Source organism: Notothenia rossii, assembly GCF_949606895.1.
Source record: "Notothenia rossii genome assembly, chromosome: 8".
Classification (NCBI taxonomy): domain Eukaryota; kingdom Metazoa; phylum Chordata; class Actinopteri; order Perciformes; family Nototheniidae; genus Notothenia; species Notothenia rossii.
Genome location: NC_136906.1, coordinates 41,426,208 through 41,446,264, shown reverse-complemented (window position 1 = coordinate 41,446,264; position 20,057 = coordinate 41,426,208). Strand labels below are relative to the sequence as shown.

The 20,057-nt window shown below is 44.4% G+C and overlaps 1 protein-coding gene and 1 long non-coding RNA gene across 2 annotated transcripts; both read left to right on the top strand.

The window, feature by feature from the left end:
• The first annotated feature begins 611 nt into the window (after positions 1-611).
• LOC307017173 lies at positions 612-12,086 on the top strand. Its single transcript, XR_013802051.1, has 5 exons — positions 612-812; positions 1,113-1,216; positions 10,855-11,073; positions 11,174-11,314; positions 11,490-12,086. It is a non-coding gene; the product is annotated as an uncharacterized lncRNA (long non-coding RNA).
• Positions 12,087-15,756: 3,670 nt separating this feature from the next.
• LOC307016075 (general transcription factor II-I repeat domain-containing protein 2-like) lies at positions 15,757-18,540 on the top strand. The gene is made up of 2 exons (XM_079645118.1): positions 15,757-17,757; positions 17,876-18,540. Exon 1 carries the CDS (start codon positions 15,928-15,930, stop codon positions 17,737-17,739), a length of 1,812 nt encoding a protein of 603 aa, XP_079501244.1. The 5' UTR covers positions 15,757-15,927; the 3' UTR covers positions 17,740-17,757; positions 17,876-18,540.
• Positions 18,541-20,057: the final 1,517 nt, after the last annotated feature.

Genomic DNA, 20,057 nt, shown 5'->3' with positions numbered 1-20,057 from the left:
ATTATATGTACAGCCCTTAATAACATCCATTTTCTGGGCTCAATATGTGTCTTGGCCGTTTTCGTTGTGATCGCTAAATTCCCCTTGTTTATAATAATCACCGGTCCTTCAGCAGGATGCTGTCGTGATTCAAAGTGTCATTTTAACAAACGAGTGCTTTTGTTTTGAAATCACTTCCGTGAGTTTTGCCCCGCCCCTCGCTCCAAGGACCATTAGACCATTTAGTAAGGTAAAAAGCAAAAAGCAAAAACGCCTCTCAGACGCTCTTCCGTTTACGTGTTTAATAAAGAAAAACAATTGGACGGTAGATACACGGATTATATACTTACTTCTTATTTCTATTTGTTTAATACATATGTTTATTTTGAAATTGGAAATAACCCATAACTGAGATATTCTTGGAAATTAAATGAGAATCCATAAAACAGCTGGCGTTTGGATTCTGGGACCGCCCGGCTATTTGGAGTGGAATGCAGCCCACGGCAGACGGCCCAAACAGTAATAGAATGCGCCACTACATGTGGACGGCTCGTTACGTTCTTGTATTTTTTTTTTATTGGGACAGCCTCTCGACGGAAGTGACGCAAGCGGTCAACGAACACAGCCTCCGAAGGAAACGGCAGCTGAACTGAGACACGCCTACTGAGCAGTAGAGTTTGTTTCTGTTATTTCATTGGACTATTTAATTATCGCGGGAGCAGCCACTTTTTGCAGGTTAACGGCTCGGTGCGCGGCCAAGTCTATCTCAAGTCTGCCTGCCACGGACCACGGAGCTGTGTGCACATTAGCGGAGGATCACATCTGTAGCATTGGTAAGCTAACCGTTTATTTTCTTCAAACTTCAATTATAACACGGTGTGTTGTCAGGACAATACTAGCTTCTGTTTGTGATTTATTGCATTTTGCAGTCATAGTTATAACGTCTACTGACAGGGAGTTAATTTAAATAGTCTGGTAACGTTATTGAAGTATCATGCTAAAAGCTGAACTCTTTATTTTCGTTTAATTCATACTGTTGTGAAGCGGGGGGTTTGAAGCTACATCCGAGCAGGTTCAAATTTAACGGGCAGTCGTGTTAGCGTGCTAAAAATGTTTACCTGCTGTTTTTGCAGGTTAGCGGTTACGGCTCAGTGCGCGGCCAAGTCTGTCTCAAGTCTGCCTGCCACGGACCACAGAGCTGTGTGCACATGAGCGGAGGATCACATCTGTAGCACTGGTAAGCTAACCGTTTATTTTCTTCAAACTTCAATTATAACACGGTGTGTTGTCAGGACAATACTAACTTCTGTTTGTGATTGAGTGCATTTTGCAGCAAAACGCTACAGACGAGGGGATTATGTTCTGCATTGCATAGGAACCCCAGTGTTTTTCAAATGTGTTGGCGTGAACTGCAAGCAAACAACGGTGTGTTGTCAGGACAATAGCTTCTGTTTGTGATTGAGTGCATTTCACAGTCATAGTTATAACGTCTACTGAGCGGGTGGTTTGGAGCTACATCTGAGCGGGTTCAAACTGAACGGGCAGTCGTGTTAACGTGCTAAAAATGATTACCTGCCGTTTTTGCAGCAAAACGCTACAGACTTTGAAGGGTTATGTGCTGCATTGTAGAGTGCATAGGAACGAACCCCAGTGTTTTTTTAAATGTGTTGGCACGAACTGCAAGCAAACATTTTGTACTTACACAGCTTTTAAAGCTCACTTTTATCGGATTCACAATGTGCCTGCAGCCACTGCTAGAGCCATTGTTACAGATTTGAAATGGGCAATTTCATTATGTGCGCGCCAATTTCAAACAGTGAAATAACTTAAATCCCACTTAAAAGATCATATAGTGGAGGGACGACCTATGTTATGTCCAGTAACTGGTTGTACAAATAATTTCACTGTGAAATCGTCATTTACTGCTCATATGTCCAGAAAACACAGAGCATGTTCTGTTGATAGCATAAGTGACATGTACAGGGAAGCCATTTCTCCGTGTTCTGCACATGAAGATGCTTCCCAGAGCCCAAATGATGCAACAACAAATGAAAGCACTGATTTTCCACAGCATTCCAATGAGACCTATATTAGGAATGTATGCTTATTCTACTTAGAATTGCAAGGGCAGCTCCTTCTTCCAGCTTCAACAATACAGACCACTGTCGAAGAGATGCAAAATGTGCATGAGTTGGGACAGGATTACATTTTAAGTAAACTATGTTCACTTTTAAAAGATGACATGTCTCTAACTGATGATGCTATTGCTAAAATCTGTGATTGTGTGAAGGATTCCGATCTGTTCTAAGTCTGTCACCAGGGACCACTGAGAACAACATATTCAAGAGCTCAGACATTCAAAAAGATGTTCAAATACATAGAGCCTAAAAAAGGAAACATTAGGAAATGATGAAAATATGACACAAAGGTTTGCTTACTTCATACCTGTGAAACAAACAGTAAGTGGCTTATTATAATCAGAATTTTGGAAGAATTCAATGTCACAGCAGTCATGTGAAACAGACTCAGATGTTTTTGGTGACATAAGTGATGGACACAACTTTAAGTCCAACCAGTTCTTCATTGAAAATCCAGGATGCCTGAAGCTAATTCTGTACCAGGATGCTTTTGAAATTGTCAACCCCCTTGGCTCTGCTAGGAAAAAACACAAAGTTGTTGCAGTCTATCTTTCAGTGGCAAATCTACCGGCTCATGTGCGCTCTAATACTGATCACATGTCCCTGGTTTTATTGTGTGGGGAGAATGACCTAAAACAATTTGGATTTGCTTAGGTGTTCTCAGAGATGTTAGTGGATTTAAAAGATTTGGAGGAAAATGGAATTACAACAGGTGGAGACATGGTCAAAGGGGCTCTGTACTGCATTGCGGGTGATAACTATAGGTTACTTACGTAACCCCAGTTCTCAGAGTAACATGAAGTGAGATGTCTCACTATGGGATGCGCCTCAACGCGTATGCAAACAGAAGCATCAATCTCATTACGCCAATCCTAATTGGCTGGTGATCTTGACGTCTACGTCAGGGAATCCACCCACCTTATAAGTAGCTTGCGCTACGACGCAGCGTCATTCAAAAATAAGCACCTCTTCTCACTTCGCCTTAGCAAGAAGGGCCGTCTGGTGAGACATCTCACTTCATGTTACTCTGAGAACTGGGGTTATGTAAGTTTGCAGGCCCGTTGGTGCCTGCAAACCCTGACTCGTATAAGCCAGAGCAATCGCTTCCAGAATCCAGTGGGAGAGCCGTTGCCTGGTAACGGGCTTGCCCTTATGAGGGTTAGCCCAGTATACAAAGAGGCGGTCATTGCATCGAAACTCTTTTGACCTGTCCATATAGGTGCGTAAAGCACGGACTGGACACAGCAAATTCGGCCGCTGTTCCTCAGAGGAACACAGTGGCGGAGGAAATGCCTCTATGTCAATGGGGGTACATGAGCCAACCACCTTAGGTACAAAGGCAGGGTTGGGCTTCAGCAACACTCTCGTTTGCCCCGGGGCAAACTGATTGCATGAAGGATGTACAGAGAGTGCATGAATGTCACTGACTCGCTTGGCAGATGCCAGAGCCAGTAATAACACTGTCTTCAGTGACAGGTGTTTCATGTCAGCTTCTTCCAGGGGTTCAAATGGAGGTCGAGTGAGCCCATCTAAAACCACTGCCAAGTCCCATAAGGGCACCAGTGACCTGGAAACAGTGAGGAGCCTGCGAGCCCCTTTCATAAAACGGCAGACCAAGGGATGTTGGCTAGCCGTCTTTCCCTCAAAGCCCACATGGCATGCAGCAATAGCAGCCAGGTACACTTTGATCGTAGAGAAAGCTCTGTGTTTATCAATCAGGTCCTGTAGAAATGATAGAATCACCCCGACAGGACATTGAAAAAAGATGTGTCCCTTTTGAAGGCACCACTCCTCAAACACTCTCCACTTACAGTCATAGAGGGACCTGGTGGAGGAAGCTCTTGCACTCTGAATAGTGTTTATCACCTTCTGAGGGAGTCCCACTGTATTCAGGTTATACCACTTACGGGCCAGGCCCATAGTGCCAAGCGCTCTGGGTGTGGGTTAAAAATCACCCCCCCCCCAGTGTGCGAAAAAGTACACGTCCCACCGTCCGGGACGTGTTATTTACAATATCGGACAAGTAGATATTTCAATTGACTTGTCCGGCGGACAAGTGACGTTTTTCGCCCTGATTTATTGATAAATTCAGTTTACAGAAGGCAGAACTCATTCGCAAATTGTCAGTGTCCGCCATTGTTTGTTTAGAAATGTTAGTTTCGGTTCTGCTTGTCGATTCCTAAGGGAATGCATCTCGCCGCTTTCTGTACAGTTAGGGCGGGGCGGGGCAGCGCTGGAAGTGTAGCACAGTGGCAGGGTTGGGAAGCAAAACTCTGTTCCGAGTAGGAACAAATAACAATTGTCCGGTACCGGGATTAATAAGAGTTGTGGGGACAGGAGGCGAGGCCGAGCCCCGCGGACCACAGCTCTCTCTCTCTCTATTCTCCGGATCAGCTGTTCGCTGCATGGTGCAGCTCAGCGTCTCTCTCTCTTTCTACACACAGCGGATCCGCTGCCCGTTTAACAGCCTCATCTTTTTCAAACTTTCTTATGTTCTTTCTCTAATACGTAATGAAGGTTATTAAGCGTTTTAGCTCCTGTGTTGTTAATATTGACCGCCATTTCCTTTATGAAGTGAAGCAGCCTCCCTGTGTCCTCGCGCTGTCCTCACATCCCCGGACCCCCAGACTCGGAGGAGCACAGGGATGTCAGTATTGTTTATGAAGCAGGGTATAGAAAGTACATTATTGAAATGAAAATACTATTTATTTACTTTTACAAACGGTGAGCAGCTGGGCAGCTGCAGCATGTAATACACATGCGTAAGGACATGTGTAAGCGTGCAAGCGTCTTTGAGTTGTAGAAAAGCGCTAGGCCTTATTATTAGGCTACTAATAAGTAGCCTAATAATTAATTATTACTTATTATTATAAGCTATTATTATTAGCCTATTATCATTATATTTAAGGCCTAGCGCTTTTCTACATAGGCAGGTATCAGGCAGGTTGCAGTGTAACATCAGAGGAGACTGGGCCAATTGTACATTCTCAAACCGCACCACTTAGAACTAACTAAATAATGAAGAGATTATTTTTATATAATTGTATTCAATAACCATAAGAAATTAAACAGTATGACTTGATTTTTAAATAGGAATACAGATTTGACTTAATGTTTTCATAAATATATTTTTCTCCTACTTTATCATGGGACTTATTTTTACCCTCTCAAAGAACCGAAAATAACCAGAATCAAAAAGCAGAACCGGAATCGTTCGAATCCAAACGATACCCAACCCTATGTGTGAAAATGTAAAATACGATGGCGAAGAAGAAGATTCCAGTGGCCCCAATTTTTGTCCAAACTCACTTGTCCATGGACAAGTACTCTCTAAAAACTTTTTCTCACACTGCCCCCCCCCCCCCCCCCCCCCCCGCCTGAGACAGTATGTCCCTGCGTAGCGGGAGCTGCCACGGCTGTCCGCACGCAGCTGATATATCTCCGCCAGCCAGTACATTGCAGGCCAGTGTGGAGCTATTAGGATCAGTGTGTGGTGTTTTTCTCTCACTCTGGCCAGAATTGGGGGTATCAGAGCCAGGGGTGGGAACGCGTACAGAAGGACCGGAGGCCAAACGTGCGCGAGCGCGTCCACACCTAACGGTGTGTTTAAATCGCGCATTGAAAAGAAAAGCTGACATTGAGCGTTTTCTTTTGATGCGAACAGATCCACTGCGGCCCAGCCGTAACGCACCCACAGCTGACTCACAATTATTGGATGTAGAGTCAAGTCTGCATATAGTGGTGCACCTCCGGACAGCAGATCTGCCCCGAGGTTCATCACTCCTGGTAAGTGCGTCGCTCTCAGAGAGAAGAGAACTCCTGAGCTCCATAAGATCAGTTTGCGTGCCAGCATGTGTAACTGGAGAGAACGCAAACCCCCATGGCGGTTTATATACGATATTGTGGTCGTGTTGTCTGTCCTCACGAGGACATGATGTCCTCTGAGAAAAGGCAGAAAGCGTTTTAGGCTGAGGAACACTTCTAAAAGCTCCAGATAATTTGTGTGTGACCGTTGGAGGTCTCTGCTCCAGAGACCCCTCACAGGTCGACCAGTGGATATACCCCCCCAGCCCGTCAGACATGCGTCTGTGGTGACCACCTTCCGCGATAGGACAGCACCCATAGGCACGCCCCGTACTAGAAAAGTTGGGTGCAGCCAGTGGCGCAGTGCCATTACGCATTTCATAGTGACCATCACTCTCCGCGCACCATGACACGCGGGGTCCAGTCTGAGAGCAGCTACCCAGCGCTGAAACTCCCTCATGTGTAAGCGTCCCAGTCGTACCACCAGGATGACTGACGCCATGAGCCCCAGTAACCGCAGACATGATCTGAAGAGAACATATTTGCATGGCTGGAAATGAGCGAGGCAAGCCCTGAAGGCTTTCACTCTCTCTGCTGACAGGCATGCTGTAAAGGGCACCAAATTCAGGTGTAGGCCCAGGAAGAGTACAGTCTGGGCTGGGGACAACATGCTCTTTTCTGTGTTTATTACAAAACCCAGGTCGAGCAGGTGTTTTACGAGGACATTCGTCTGCGTAATAGCCTCTTGCTCCGACTGTGCGAGAAGGAGCCAATCGTCCAGATAAGTTGCCAGGCGAATACCCTGTTGTCTTAACGGGGCTATCGCGGCTTCCGTACACCGTACAAACACTTGTGGGCTGAGAGACAGACCGAAGGCAAGTACTCTGTACTCGTAACAGACACCCTGAAAGGCGAACCTCAGATATTTCCTGTGTGGATAATATACTGGGATGTGGAAATACGTGTCTTTCAGGTCGACTGATGTGAACCAATCGTTTTGGCGCACGAGACGCAACAGAGATGTATGAGTGAGCATTCTGAATTTGTATCTTTTGAGATATTTGTTCAGAGCCCTCAAATCTAGTATAGGCCAAATTCCGTTCCCTCCCCGTTTGGGAACGAGGAAATACTTGGAATATAAGCCGCTTTGACTCTGTTCGGAGGGTATTATAGATATAGCCTTCTTTTCTAGTAGCGAGAGAATCACCTGCTCCAGAATATTGGCTGACTCTCCCCGGGCATGCGAATGCAGAATGCCCGAAAAGTGAGGGGGGGTGACAGCGAATTGGAGTCTGTAACCCCGTGCTATTGTCTTGAAAACCCAAGCAGAATCTGTGAGCATCCTCCACTTTTCGCTTCTCAAAGCGAGTGGAGATGTCACATCCCTGTCGTCTGCCCTCTGTGTCTTTATTTGTTGTGTTATGGGGCCCTCTAGTGTCTGAACACGGTAGTACCCCAGGTTGACAACCCCGGTTGACACTGCGCATGCGCGTGGCGGTGATGCCTTCACAGCCCCATCCATCGTCCGCCTTCTGAGAGAGGCAGCAGCCACTCTTAGAAGGGGGGTAGACGTCAGACTGTTTATTGTTTTTATTGTTTTTCTTTTCATTTTTATTGACTGCGCCCTTGGCTTTAAGCCTGGAAACGACAGTGGAAAATGATTTATTAAAAGACAATAGTGATGACATGTGTTTGTGTGACTTAAACAGGCAGCGGAGCTTGCTGTCTTTGATGTTAAGTCCATTTCCCTCACGGCGCGAACTTGAGGATGACGTTCTGACATCACTTGAGGCGGCGGGAAGATGGGGGCATGGTTGCACCCCGGAAACACATGAGCATCCAACCCTGGAACGTGTTCTGGAGCTGGAGAACAGGGAACTCCCAGCTCTTTTATCGAGGAGAGGAGAGGAGGCTGTCAGGCAGCCCTTTTCTTCTTCCTCACCTGGTGGCTGAAAGTCTGGACCGGCTGTGCCTGAGTGGCTGCTGCCGGAACTGGAGACTTTCTTGGCCAGCTCGTCCTCGCCTCGTGTCTGGCCTGGAGACCCGGAGCGGGCTGTGACCTCTGCTGTTTCGGGACCTTGAAACGGGCAGAAAGTGAGGCAGCCTGAGCGAAGGACTGCCGCGGGGCCGTTGAAGGCGGCGGCTGGACCCTTTTGGGGAAGACAAAGCTGGAGAGGCTCATCCTCCTTCTTTTTGGATTCACACCGCTGCTGCATCGAAGCTAGAGCGGAGCCAAATATGCCCTCGGGAACAATAGGCATGTCCAAGACGTCCTCTTTTTCCCGGTCTGGAAGGTTTGTCAGGTTAAGCCACCTGGGTCTCTCCTGTACAACCATTATCCCCAGTGCTTTGCCAGTGGCTTGGACTGCACAGCGCTGCACACAGAGGCAAATGTCCTTGATCGCTGCGATTTCGTCCCACACGGCAGGCTCAGGTTTGTTCGTCATGTCCTTGCCGAGCTCCGCCTGGTAGGCGGTCAGCAGCGAGGAGACGTTGAGCGCCCTGGCGGACAAAGCTGCGGCTTTATAGGCTCGTTCGGTCATTGCTGACTGGAAGCGGTCTGCCTTTGCCGGTAGCGCGGGGTTCCTGCTCGGTGCCGAAGCCAGCCGCGGTTGGAGGTGGGCTGCCACCAGCGGCTCCATGGGCGGCATGCGGAACAGGCCGAGTTTCTCCATGCCGTCAAAGTCCAAAGAGGAGGCACGCTGGATTGGGGCCTTGTTGCTGAAAGGGCAAGGTGTCTCCAAGAGACCGACACCTCGTCCAGCATCTCTGGGCAGACCCAGCTTGACACAGCGCGGGGCTCCGCTCTCGAGGCTCTTGCCGCCACTGGGCCCCAGCCTGACACGGCGCGGGGCTTCGATTCCGCGGCTACCGCAGTTGTTGAGCCCCAGCCTGACACAGCGCGGGGCCCGTGTCCCGATTGCCGGCCGGCAAATCAACGGACATGAAGGGGTCCTGTCCCGACAGGCTAGCTTGGCGCGCTAGGCGTCGGCTGAGGCTCTTGACGGTGAAGCGGGCACAATGCCCGCACGAACCGGGGTTATCGATAGCTTCCTGGGCGTGTTTCAGCCCAAGGCAGGACGAGCAGACCTGGTGTGAGTCCGTGCTCGAAATCTTAAACCCGCTGCCGCAGAGCCGGGTCTCCGATCCTCCGTCTCCTCCGGTGTGAGGGAGAGAAGGGTCCATCCTCGTTAGCCAGGTTGTCGGCTTGGAGGGACAAACTAGTAACAGGTATGTTACCATTTGAAAGAAAAAATCAAAACCTTATAGTTATTTCCGAAAGGAAAATTTTTTTAAATATTTTTTTTAATATTAACTGGTGTGTTAATATCTTTTATCTCCGTCTCCTCTGGTGTGAGGGAGAGAAGAATCCGTCCTCGCTCGCCGGGTGTCGGCGTGGAGGGATAAACTAGTAACAGGTATGTTACCGTTAGAAGAAAAATCAAAACCTTACCGTTATTCCGAAAGAAAAAACGGCGTGGCAGATTTCAATATTAACTGGTGTGTTAATATTCAATTCAATCTTCTTGCAAAGCAAGAGTAGCCGGCAAGCGCCCGTCGACCGAAATTTAGCTTGTGGTTCGGTCTGTGGACAGTTAAGCTAGCCCGGCTACTGATATTTTGAGATGTGCTCCGAAGCAAGAAGAGGTGTTTGAATGACGCTGCGTCGTAGCGCAAGTTACTTATAGGGTGGGTGGATTCCCTGACGTAGACGTCAAGATCACCAGCCAATCAGGATTGGCGTAATGATATTGATGCTTCTGTTTGCATACGCGTTGAGGCGCATCCCATAGTGAGACATCGAACGGAGTGTTATGAATGATAACTTGGGTTCACACGGTATTGGTGGGTTCACTGAAAACTTTAGTCGTTCTAAGTACTTTTGCAGGTACTGTGAAATCAAACAAAGTGAGTTTAAGAGTGATGATCCAAATGTATGTGGACAACAGCGCACACCCGAAGGTTACGATTCTGCTGTTGCTGATCTAGAAGTTGAAGACAGCCCACACATCAAAGGCATAAAGGCAAACTCTGTCTTCAATGCTCTGACATCTTTTCATGTTTGCAAGCCAGGTCTCCCACCTTGTTTAGGCCATGACATATTTGAGGGTGTCTTATCCTACGATGTTGCACTGTACTTAAAGTATTTTATTAAGACAAATAAATAGTTTACATATTCACTTTGAACCGGCGCCTAAAACAGTTGAAGTACAAAGGATCTGATGCTCTCACTAAGCCCTGTGCTGTCAACTCTGACGTATTCAAGCTCTCAGGTCAAGCCATTCAGAACTGGAATTTGTTAATATTTCTGCCTATATTAATTGGTGACAAAGTGCAAAATCCAGAAGATGATGTGTGGCAGTTGACTCTCCAGCTTAAAGATATTGTTGATCTAATTTGTGCACAAATAAATACAAACCTCCACAAGGTAAGAAGTCCTATCATATTTCAAGGCTTTTTCGGATTTAGATATTGATCAAAGCATTATACGTTTGTCATGAAATGCAAATTTGACAACAAATTTGTAAAAATAACAATTTGGTATGCTGCTAAACATGATGTAGACATATGTGTACATAGGGACTTAGGTTGGTCGAAAATGCTAATATGTTAGTAAAAATGTGCACAAGTAAAATAGCTTATAGCTAACTCTGGTGCAGCTAAAAAGCTGTACATTGTCCCAATTAAATAAATACCAATTAAATAACTAAATACATACATACATACATAAATTAGTTGGGTTGAAAATGTTAATATGCTAGTACAAATGTGCCTTGCTATAGATAATAGCTAGAGTTGTTTATAGCTAACTCTGGTGCAGTTGAAAAGCTGTACATTGTCCCAGTGAAATAAATAACAAAGAAATACATAAATACATACATATATAAATGACATTGGTTTGTATTTGATTTGTTCATGTTTTTATTTCCAGAGCGTTTTTCTGTGCAAAGAGCATTAATTGATGGAGACAACTCAGATTTGGAAGACTTGTCTGACAACGATGATCCCTTCCTGGATGCCAATTATCAACCCCCACCACAGGAGCAAAGCAGCAGTGAGGATGAGGATGACAGTAGTGATGATGAGGACCCCATTCCTCAGCCCACTGAGCACAGCAGAGGACGTAAACGTCTCCGTGGTGCAAATAATGGTTAGCCAAGACCCAGTGGATATTTGTTTATTTTAGGCAGGGCCTCAGAGCTAGGTGAAGGATAGGAAACAAAATGCTTATTTACAACACTTGTTGACAGGTTCAGGGACAGGGACAGATACAGGTTCATCCCACACTCCCAGACGGCACCGTCAAACTCAGCAGATCGAGGCTGATCGCTCAGATGATGACTCGGAAGAGCCAACACCAGGACCAAGCACTCAGGGACAGCACAATAAAGGTAATTGTTATTATTTTAGCATGCCTTGAGGGTAAATCTTTAAATTTCATATAAACGTCCACTCAGATTCAACTAAGTTAAGCACCAATACACCTCAGTGAATTGCTTGCATGGGTAAAAATATGTAACTTACTTTGCAATAAGTACTATTTTTATTCTGATTCTGGTTGTGCAGGACGAGGGTTGCGCTGGAGGGCTACTCCATTGACGCCAGACCTTGCCCAGTTTGAGCATGAGGACGAAACTGAGCTTGACAGAAATGGCTGGACCCCACTAATCTATTTTGAACAGTATATAGATAGAGATTGTTTACATGTTCCTAAAGAAAAGGGCATTCCTATTTTTTTTTTTACATGACCGATGCAACATTTTACATAAGCCATACTGTAACTGTGACTGTCCAAAGGGGGCAAAAATGTTTTGTTTTTTTCATGTTGTTTTGTTTTTTCACATTGATGTTCAAAACACATACAATAGTACCCTGGTATTATTAGATGCAACAGTGACAATGCAAAATGCTTTGAATGTTTTATATTTTGTTACAGGCATATGATGTCTTCCTGCAACTGTTTGTAGCATTTTAAATGAGCCGTACTGTAGTTGTGACAGTCCAAAAGGAGCAAAAATGCAGTGTTTTCATGTTGTTTTTACTCTCAGATGTTCAAAACATGTTGCAAAACATGCAACATTATGTGTGTATAAGTTATTAATACATGCAAAAGCAGCCAGGAAAAAACTGCTGTGTTCAAGGTGGAAATAAAAGAGTTTTTCACTCTATTACAAAAAGGTGACTTTAATGTGTTTTATGGAAATTCAGAACGGGTGTCCACATATGTGGACATCATTTTTCTCTAAAAGTACATCATGTCAAAAGATGATACTTAGTTTTATACTTATCAGGTTCCAATAAGCCCAAATAGCACAAAAAAAAAAAATGCATATATAAAAACAGCTTGGGTCTTAGGAGGCAGAATAATTTGTTTATATGATGAAAAGATTGAATAATATGTTCTACCCTCAGTGTGTTTTTAGGATTATTTAAGAGCTTCCTCTTTCTTACTTTACACATTTACTAATTGATTAATTCATAGCTAATAAATATTTTTCTTTACGTATTTCTCTTTGGTGAATAAGTGTATTTAAGTGTAAACTCACTCACTCCCGTTTTCCTTCTCTCCCCCTCTGGTTGTCAAGTCACGACCCCCTCACGTTCTGCTGGCCCATGCCAACTCCGTCCTATCTTCCTCCGTCCACCTTCCTCTCAGTCCATTCGCTCTTGGATCCTCCCGCTGTAACGGCCCGTCCACACTACAGCTTCGACAGGTTCAAAAACCATTCACTTTGAATGGGGTGACGTCACGTTGCCTCGCTTTTCGCCGAACTGAATTGTGGGTAGCAGAGCGGAGCTTTCCTGGCGTTTCAGGCTGCAAAAGTTGAGCAATGTTCAACTTTTGAAGCTTCTGAAGCTTTCGGTGGAAGCGTCAGCCAATCAAATCATATGCCAGTACAGGCTCTAGCCAATCAAACCGCTGCTTGTGTGTCAGGGGCAGGAGATTCATGTGATTGGTTGTTGGTCGAGCTTCAGACACGCCCGCCGGCAAGCTTTTGTTGAAGCTGTAGTGTGGACGGGCCGTCACTCTCTTTAGTGGCCCAACTGCTTTGCGTTTCATCTCCTCCTTTACAGTCTCTTAGCTGTTTCATGGAGGGCGTATTCTGCTCTCATGTCCAACACTCTGCTCTTGTGCCAAATCTCGTGGCTCAGCTTGGAACTTCATGTCCTGCGGGGGACCGATGAGATTATACCTTTTTATGTCAGCTGGTTTTGGTTCTGGATGCCTCAGGTGGAGATGATTCTGGATGCAGTCTTGCAGTTGTTGTTTCAGCTCCGGTTCTCTGTCTGTTAGATCGAGGAGGAGTCTCCTGTGGTGAGGTCTTTTGTCTGCTTGGAAGATTGGGTCGTAGCGGTCTGACAGGCGGAGAGAGAGAGAGAGAGAGAGATCTCGGGACGCATTACCTATAGATAATTCTAACACACTGAGGTAAAATAAATCCAATCTTTTCCACTCTATTTTCCTAATCTTACTTATCTGTCTTTGTTGTTAAATGTCATCCAAACATAATTCATGTCTACTAATGGTTTTGCCGTATCCCTAAACGTTGCTTTCACCCACTGTAACATGGCTACCCACACGTAACTCTTTCATGAAACCATTTTCTTCTATTAATTGAAATGCATACATGTTTCAAGCACTAAATATTTCACACACTATAAAAGAACGTCCCCATATTTTCTCCATCGTTTTAAATCTCACTTTTATTTAGAACATAAGTAACTTTTGTGACTGGACATACAGTATCTGCAATGTCGCCACAATCTGCTGGGGAATTTTGTTCATAGAGTTTGTACGTATAAAGCTGTACTTGTGGGTTAGTAGCCTGTTTCTACTGTAATCATTTTCAATAATTGTGCTCAGGTCACCAGTCGGTTGTTCATAAACTTAACAGGGGGTGTTTCTGGTACAGACTAAAACATGGATCCAGTGTATTTGGAGATTCCCCTAAATCTGTAAATCCCCATCACTTACATATCCCGATCACTTAAACCCATCTCATCATTTGATACAAGAACTGCATATAGGGGGAGTGAATCTTCTTGATTATAACCGTTTCACCTTTGGGAACGAGTATTTCTAACTCCTCCTCTTGGCGCAAGGCTGATCTTTTGGCTCTGGGGATAAGTGAAAGTCTCTGAAACACAGCTGGAGTTTTGTTAGTGATGTGGGCATTCTCTATGAATGAACTAATGGTTCCATGTCTTTCATGATATTGTACTCCCCGCCCAACCAGAACAGTGCCAAGTGTAATGAGCACAATCAACAATGCTATTCTAACTCTTATCCCTAGGGGACCCCACAATTGCTTTGGCTTTGTTCTTGACATCATCTCTATTTTCTCCATGGTTGTGTCAGTTACATAATTTAAATGTGACACTGTGACACGAGTTTCCCCCATCATCCAAACCCATCAATTTGAGTAAATATTTTCCCCTTGAAAACCGTTACTGAACTGATTTTGGATATTTGTACTTTGATAACCATTAATCTGCCCTTCAATGTTGACCATTTTCTGGATCTTCTCGGGGATTCTTCAAGTCCCGCCAAATTATGTGTGACGTCATTGCGGGCACAGCGCTCCAGCTGCACCGTTCAGGATCCCAGCATCTGCAAGGCAAGGCAAGGCAAGTTTATTTATATAGCACCTTTCAACACAAGGCAATTCAAGGTGCTTTACAAAAAATGAAAGACATTCAGAAAATGGCATTTAAAATCAGTCATTAAAAAGAAAAGACAATAAAATAAACGTTAAAAGATAAAATACATGGATAAAAGTTACAGTGCAGTCTAAGATCTGAATAGTTCAATTAAAAGCAGCAACACAAAGGAAAGTCTTCAGCCTGGATTTAAAAGTAATCAGAGTTCCAGAGGACCTGCAGGTTTCTGGGAGTTTGTTCCAGATATTTGGAGCATAATAACTGAACGCTGCTTCTCCATGTTTAGTTCTGACTCTGGGGACAGAAAGCTGACCAGTCCCTGAAGACCTGAGAGATCTGGATGGTACATAATTTAGCAGGAGGTCAGAAATGTATTTTGGGCCTAAACCATTCAAAGCTTTATAAACCAGCAGCAGTATTTTAAAATCTATTCTTTGACATACAAGCAGTATGTGTAAGTAAGCAAGTAAATGTGTGTGTCATCCGCGTAGCTATGGTAACTTATTTTGTTGTTTTTCATTATCTGAGCCACTGGTAGCATGTAAATGTTAAAGAGAAGAGGCCCCAATATGGAGCCTTGAGGTACCCCACATGTCATATTTGTCAACTCAGATGTGTATTTACCTATAGAAACAAAGTTTTTTCTGTCCTTTAAGTAGGATTCAAACCAATTTAGAACTGTTGCAGAAAGTCCCACCCGGTTTTCTAGTCGGTCGAGTAATATGTTGTTGTCAACAGTGTCAAACGCAGCACTGAGATCTAATAATACCAACACTGAAGTTCTGCCACTGACTGTGTTTAAGTGGATGTCATTGAAGACCTTTACAAGAGCAGTCTCAGTGCTGTGGTTTGGACGAAAGCCTGACTGGAACACATCAAAACAGTTTTTTAAATGCAAGAAATTACTCAACTGTTGAAAAACAACTTTTTCAATGATTTTACCTAGAAATGGCAGGTTTGATATGGGCCTGTAATTGTTCATTACTGAAGCGTCTAGATCAGTGGTCCCCAAACTACGGCCCGCGGGCCGGATACGGCCCGCCTCCACATTTGACCCGGCCCCTTGAACAATTTCCAATATCAGAGACGCATTACCTCCCCCCCTCCCCCCCCCCCCCCCCCCGCATTATTATTTTTTCAGTCGGGCCACGCAATCGAGACCAATGCACGCATAGAACTGGGTGAAGTGAGCCTCCCCGACTGAATCCCTGAAATGTTTCCTCATGTCAATAAAGCTCATTTGAATTGAATTATGACGCTAAAAAAATGTTGCTAACGACCTCACTGTCTTTGCCCTAATCATAAAACGTGAACCTACCCCCCCCCCCCCCAGAACGGAATAATGGCAAAAAGGTTAGGTAAGAGAAAAATTGATTCAGAATGCAGGGTATTTAACCTGCAGTGGACACACGATTATTTTTTTGTTCAATGCAAAGAAAAGGCTGTTTGTCTCATCTGTCAAGAGGCCGTGGCGGTATTCAAAGAATACAATCTGCGCCGACATTATGAATCCCATCACAAAGACAAGTATGATAGCTTGCGAGGCCAAATGCGAGCAGACAAACTAGCAAAGCTAAAAAGTGGACTGTTAGCTCAGCAGACTACATTTGTACGCCAAACTCAGCTGAACCATTCATCTGTTCGTGCCAGCCTCCGTGTTGCTCAACTGATAGCAAGCTGCGGTAAACCTTTCACTGAGGGAGAGTTTGTCAAGAAATGTCTGAATATTGTCGTGGAGGAGGTGTGTCCCGAGAAGAAAGATGTTTTTAATGCCGTGAGTCTGTCTTCGAGTACAATCACCAGACGCGTTGAAGAAATTGGGGGTAATGTATATGCCCAGCTGCAGCAGAAGACAAAAGAATTTGACTTTTTTTCATTAGCACTTGATGAGAGCACGGACGTGCAAGACACAGCGCAGCTTCTTATTTTTATTCGTGGAGTTAGCGCACATTTTGACATGTGCGAGGAGCTGGCAGCCCTCCAAAGTCTGAAAGGCACTACGACGGGGGAGGATATTTTCGGCAAAGTATGTCAAACCATCGAAGAGTTGGATCTGGACTGGGCAAAGCTTGCCAGCATCACGACTGACGGGGCTCCGAGTATGGTGGGCGCGACTCGGGGTCTGATAGGACGCATGAACCGGGAGATGGAAGAGCGGGGTCTCACCGCCCCGCTACAAGTGCACTGCCTAATTCACCAGCAAGCACTGTGCTGCAAAGTGTTGAAGTGGGATTCTGTCATGAAGGTGGTGGTATCATGCATAAACTTCATCAGAGCAAATGGACTTAAACACAGGCAGTTCCAACAATTCCTGTCTGACCTGGAGTCTGTGCACGGAGATGTATTATACTACACAGAGATCCGATGGCTGAGCCGCGGCAGAGTTTTGAGGCGTTTTTACGAGCTGCTACCTGAAATTAACGCATTTCTTCATTCAAAAGGCAAAACGGTCCCAGAGCTGATCGACCCAGAATGGAAATGGCACCTCGCATTTTTTACAGACGTGACAGAACTGCTGAACGGCCTTAACTTGCAGCTACAAGGCCAGGGGAAACTCATTTGCGACATGTATTCCCACATAAAAGCATTTGAGGTGAAACAAGCGCTGCTTTTGGAGCAAGTGAAAAAGCACAACTTCACCCATCTCCCTGCTACCCAAAAGCTTTCTGCAGAGAAACCAGCGGTCCCGTTCCCAGCTGAAAAGTGTGTGGAAGCACTAGAAATGCTGAAGGCGGAGTTCGGTGTGCGATTCCGTGAACTACATGTTCATGCAAAAGAAATCCGTCTTTTCCAGAACCCCTTTGTTGCCGACATCGATGAAGCCCAGCCTTCTTATCAGTTTGAGCTGGCCGAGTTACAGAGCTGTGATGTTCTGAAAGACTCATTCAAGCCCACCAGTCTCATTGACTTCTATGCCGCCCTCCCTCAAGACACGTACCCTAACATAAAAAAACACGCAATGAAGATGTCCACAGTTTTTGGCAGCACGTATATCTGCGAGCAAACCTTTTCACGCATGAAACACCTGAAAACTCAGAGGAGATCAAGATTGACAGATGAACATCTGCATCAGTGTTTGAGACTGGCTGTGACTAGAATGGAACCTGACATTGAACTTCTCACCAGCCAGATGCAGGCCCACAGTTCACACTGATGAACATACAGTACATAGGTAAGCTCACTATAAAAAATCCATCTCCACAACCATACTTGTATTGAAATGTATTGTGCTGTGTAGGTGCTGTATCACTTAGTTTGGTTTCTCAGCCTGCTTGCTTTGTGTTTTTCAGGGGGAAGTTGATGAGAGAGAGCAAACACTGGTGTCTACTAGGCTATAATACTGGAACTTACACAACTGGACTATAAGGAAAGAACACAAGAACTTTGAGAGACTGCTCATATGAGTCATTTAAGAGATTTTGCTGTGACAACTGAAGCTGAACTTTTACCAAGATTGTGCACAGCACAATAGAAGCATTGTTTCTGTGAAGAACCCAGAGAGGGTTATTTGGGTATTCATAATACTGTTATTACATATTTCCTGACTTTTTTTCTGTGAAGAACCCAGAGAGGGTTATTTGGGTATTCATAATACTGTTATTACATATTTCCTGACTCTTTTTCTGTGAAGAACCCAGAGAGGGTTATTTGGGTATTATTGATTTCATAATACTGTTATTACATATTTCCTGACTTTTTTTCTGTGAAGAACCCAGAGAGGGTTATTTGATTTTTATTGATTTCATAAATAGTGTTATTATATATTTCCTGAGTTAAATTTTTCTGTGAAGAACACAGAGGGGGTTATTTGATCTCAGAAAGGGTTATTCATATTTGCTTATGTGTGGCTTTTTGGAAAACAATAAATTCTTACATTTAGGCACCACTGCGATCGTCACACTTTTTCTGTTACAAACTGACCCGGCCCCCCATCAGAGAAGGGAAAAGTTATGTGGCCCTCACTGGAAAAAGTTTGGGGACCCCTGGTCTAGATTATTATTTTTTAAGAGTGGTTTAATGACTGCAGTTTTCAGGGCCTGTGGAAAAATACCTGAGTGAAGACATTTGTGTACTATATGAAGTAGATCTGAAGCCATGCAACGAAAAACATCTTTGAAAAATCCTGTTGGAATAATATCAAGGCAGCACGAGGAGGATTTCAGAAGTTGACTAATGTCCTCTAGGTTTTTATCATTAATCTGATGGAATTGTGTCATGGTGTTTGAATTTATATTAGGTGGACATAGGGACAACACATTTGCTGTACCTGATGCAGAGACACTGACTGCTTGTCTGATTTTCCGAATTTGGTCAGTGAAGAAGGAGGCAAAATCATTGCACGCCCTGGTGGATAGAAATTCAGAGGCTACTGACACTGGGGGGTTAGTTAGTCTGTCGACGGTAGCAAACAAGGCACGTGCGTTGTTTTTGTTTTTGGTAATGATGGCAGAGAATAAAGACTGTCGTGCGTTTTTCAATTCCAAATTATAAAGGCCAAGTCTCTTTATAGATTTCAAAGTGAACCTGGAGATTTGTTTTTCGCCACCTACGTTCAGCTTTTCGACACTCTCTTTCTTCTGCTCTCACGGTCATGGCCTTTCTCCATGGAGATATTTTCTTCCCAGTCACTTCCTTTACCTTAGATGGAGCAATGGCATCTCTAACATTTTTAATTTTTGAATTAAAATTATCTACTAGCTCATTTACTGAGATGTTAGCAGGGTGTGGAAGAAAAATTCTGATTAAACATTTCCCTAGTATTTTCAGTTAAATATCGCTTTGTGGTTACCTCTTTTTGAACTTTGTGAACAGAAATAGAGGTAATTATTATTCGGCAACTGAATCATCTATGTTGAAGTATTTAGAAAACTTATTTCTGACAAAAGAAGCTAAAAGATAACAATAAGTGAAGAGCTTACCGGAAACAAAGTGTTGACTACACAATCTGGAGTTAGATGTCGGCTGCCAGTGATCCCTTCTGATGGCATCCAGCCATTTATTACGACGGTCTAAGTCTTTGGGGATCGATACAAACTGTAGTCCGGGGTTCCTCTGGCGACTATTGTCACAGCCCACAGCACAACAAATCCCAGGCATATCCACAAACTTTATTTTTCAGGATGTGTCTTTCTCTTTTGCTTCCTCAGTGTTCTCTGTTGTTGTAATGACTTGCTGTGACCGGACACCAAAATGGCGGCGCTAGATTACAGTGACGTCACGTGGTACCCATGAATATGTTATTCTACGAAAATGTATTATTATTTAGTGGGAATGCTGTTAACAGCATTCCAACTAACTGTTATTCTACACACGAAAAGTTTATTATTCCGCCGACTTATTTTGCCGCGCTTCTCCTCCCGGATTGAACATCGCAGAAACTCCGTTCAAACATCAAAACGTTCAGCTCTGTCGGGAATCGATGGCTATTACTTTTCTCATTCATAACTTTCATAATTCCAGAGATACATCCCA

What these genes read in the sequence shown, in the direction of transcription:
- LOC307016075 (XM_079645118.1), top strand. Translation starts at nt 15,928, where the DNA reads ATGGCAAAAAGGTTAGGTAAGAGAAAAATTGATTCAGAATGCAGGGTA.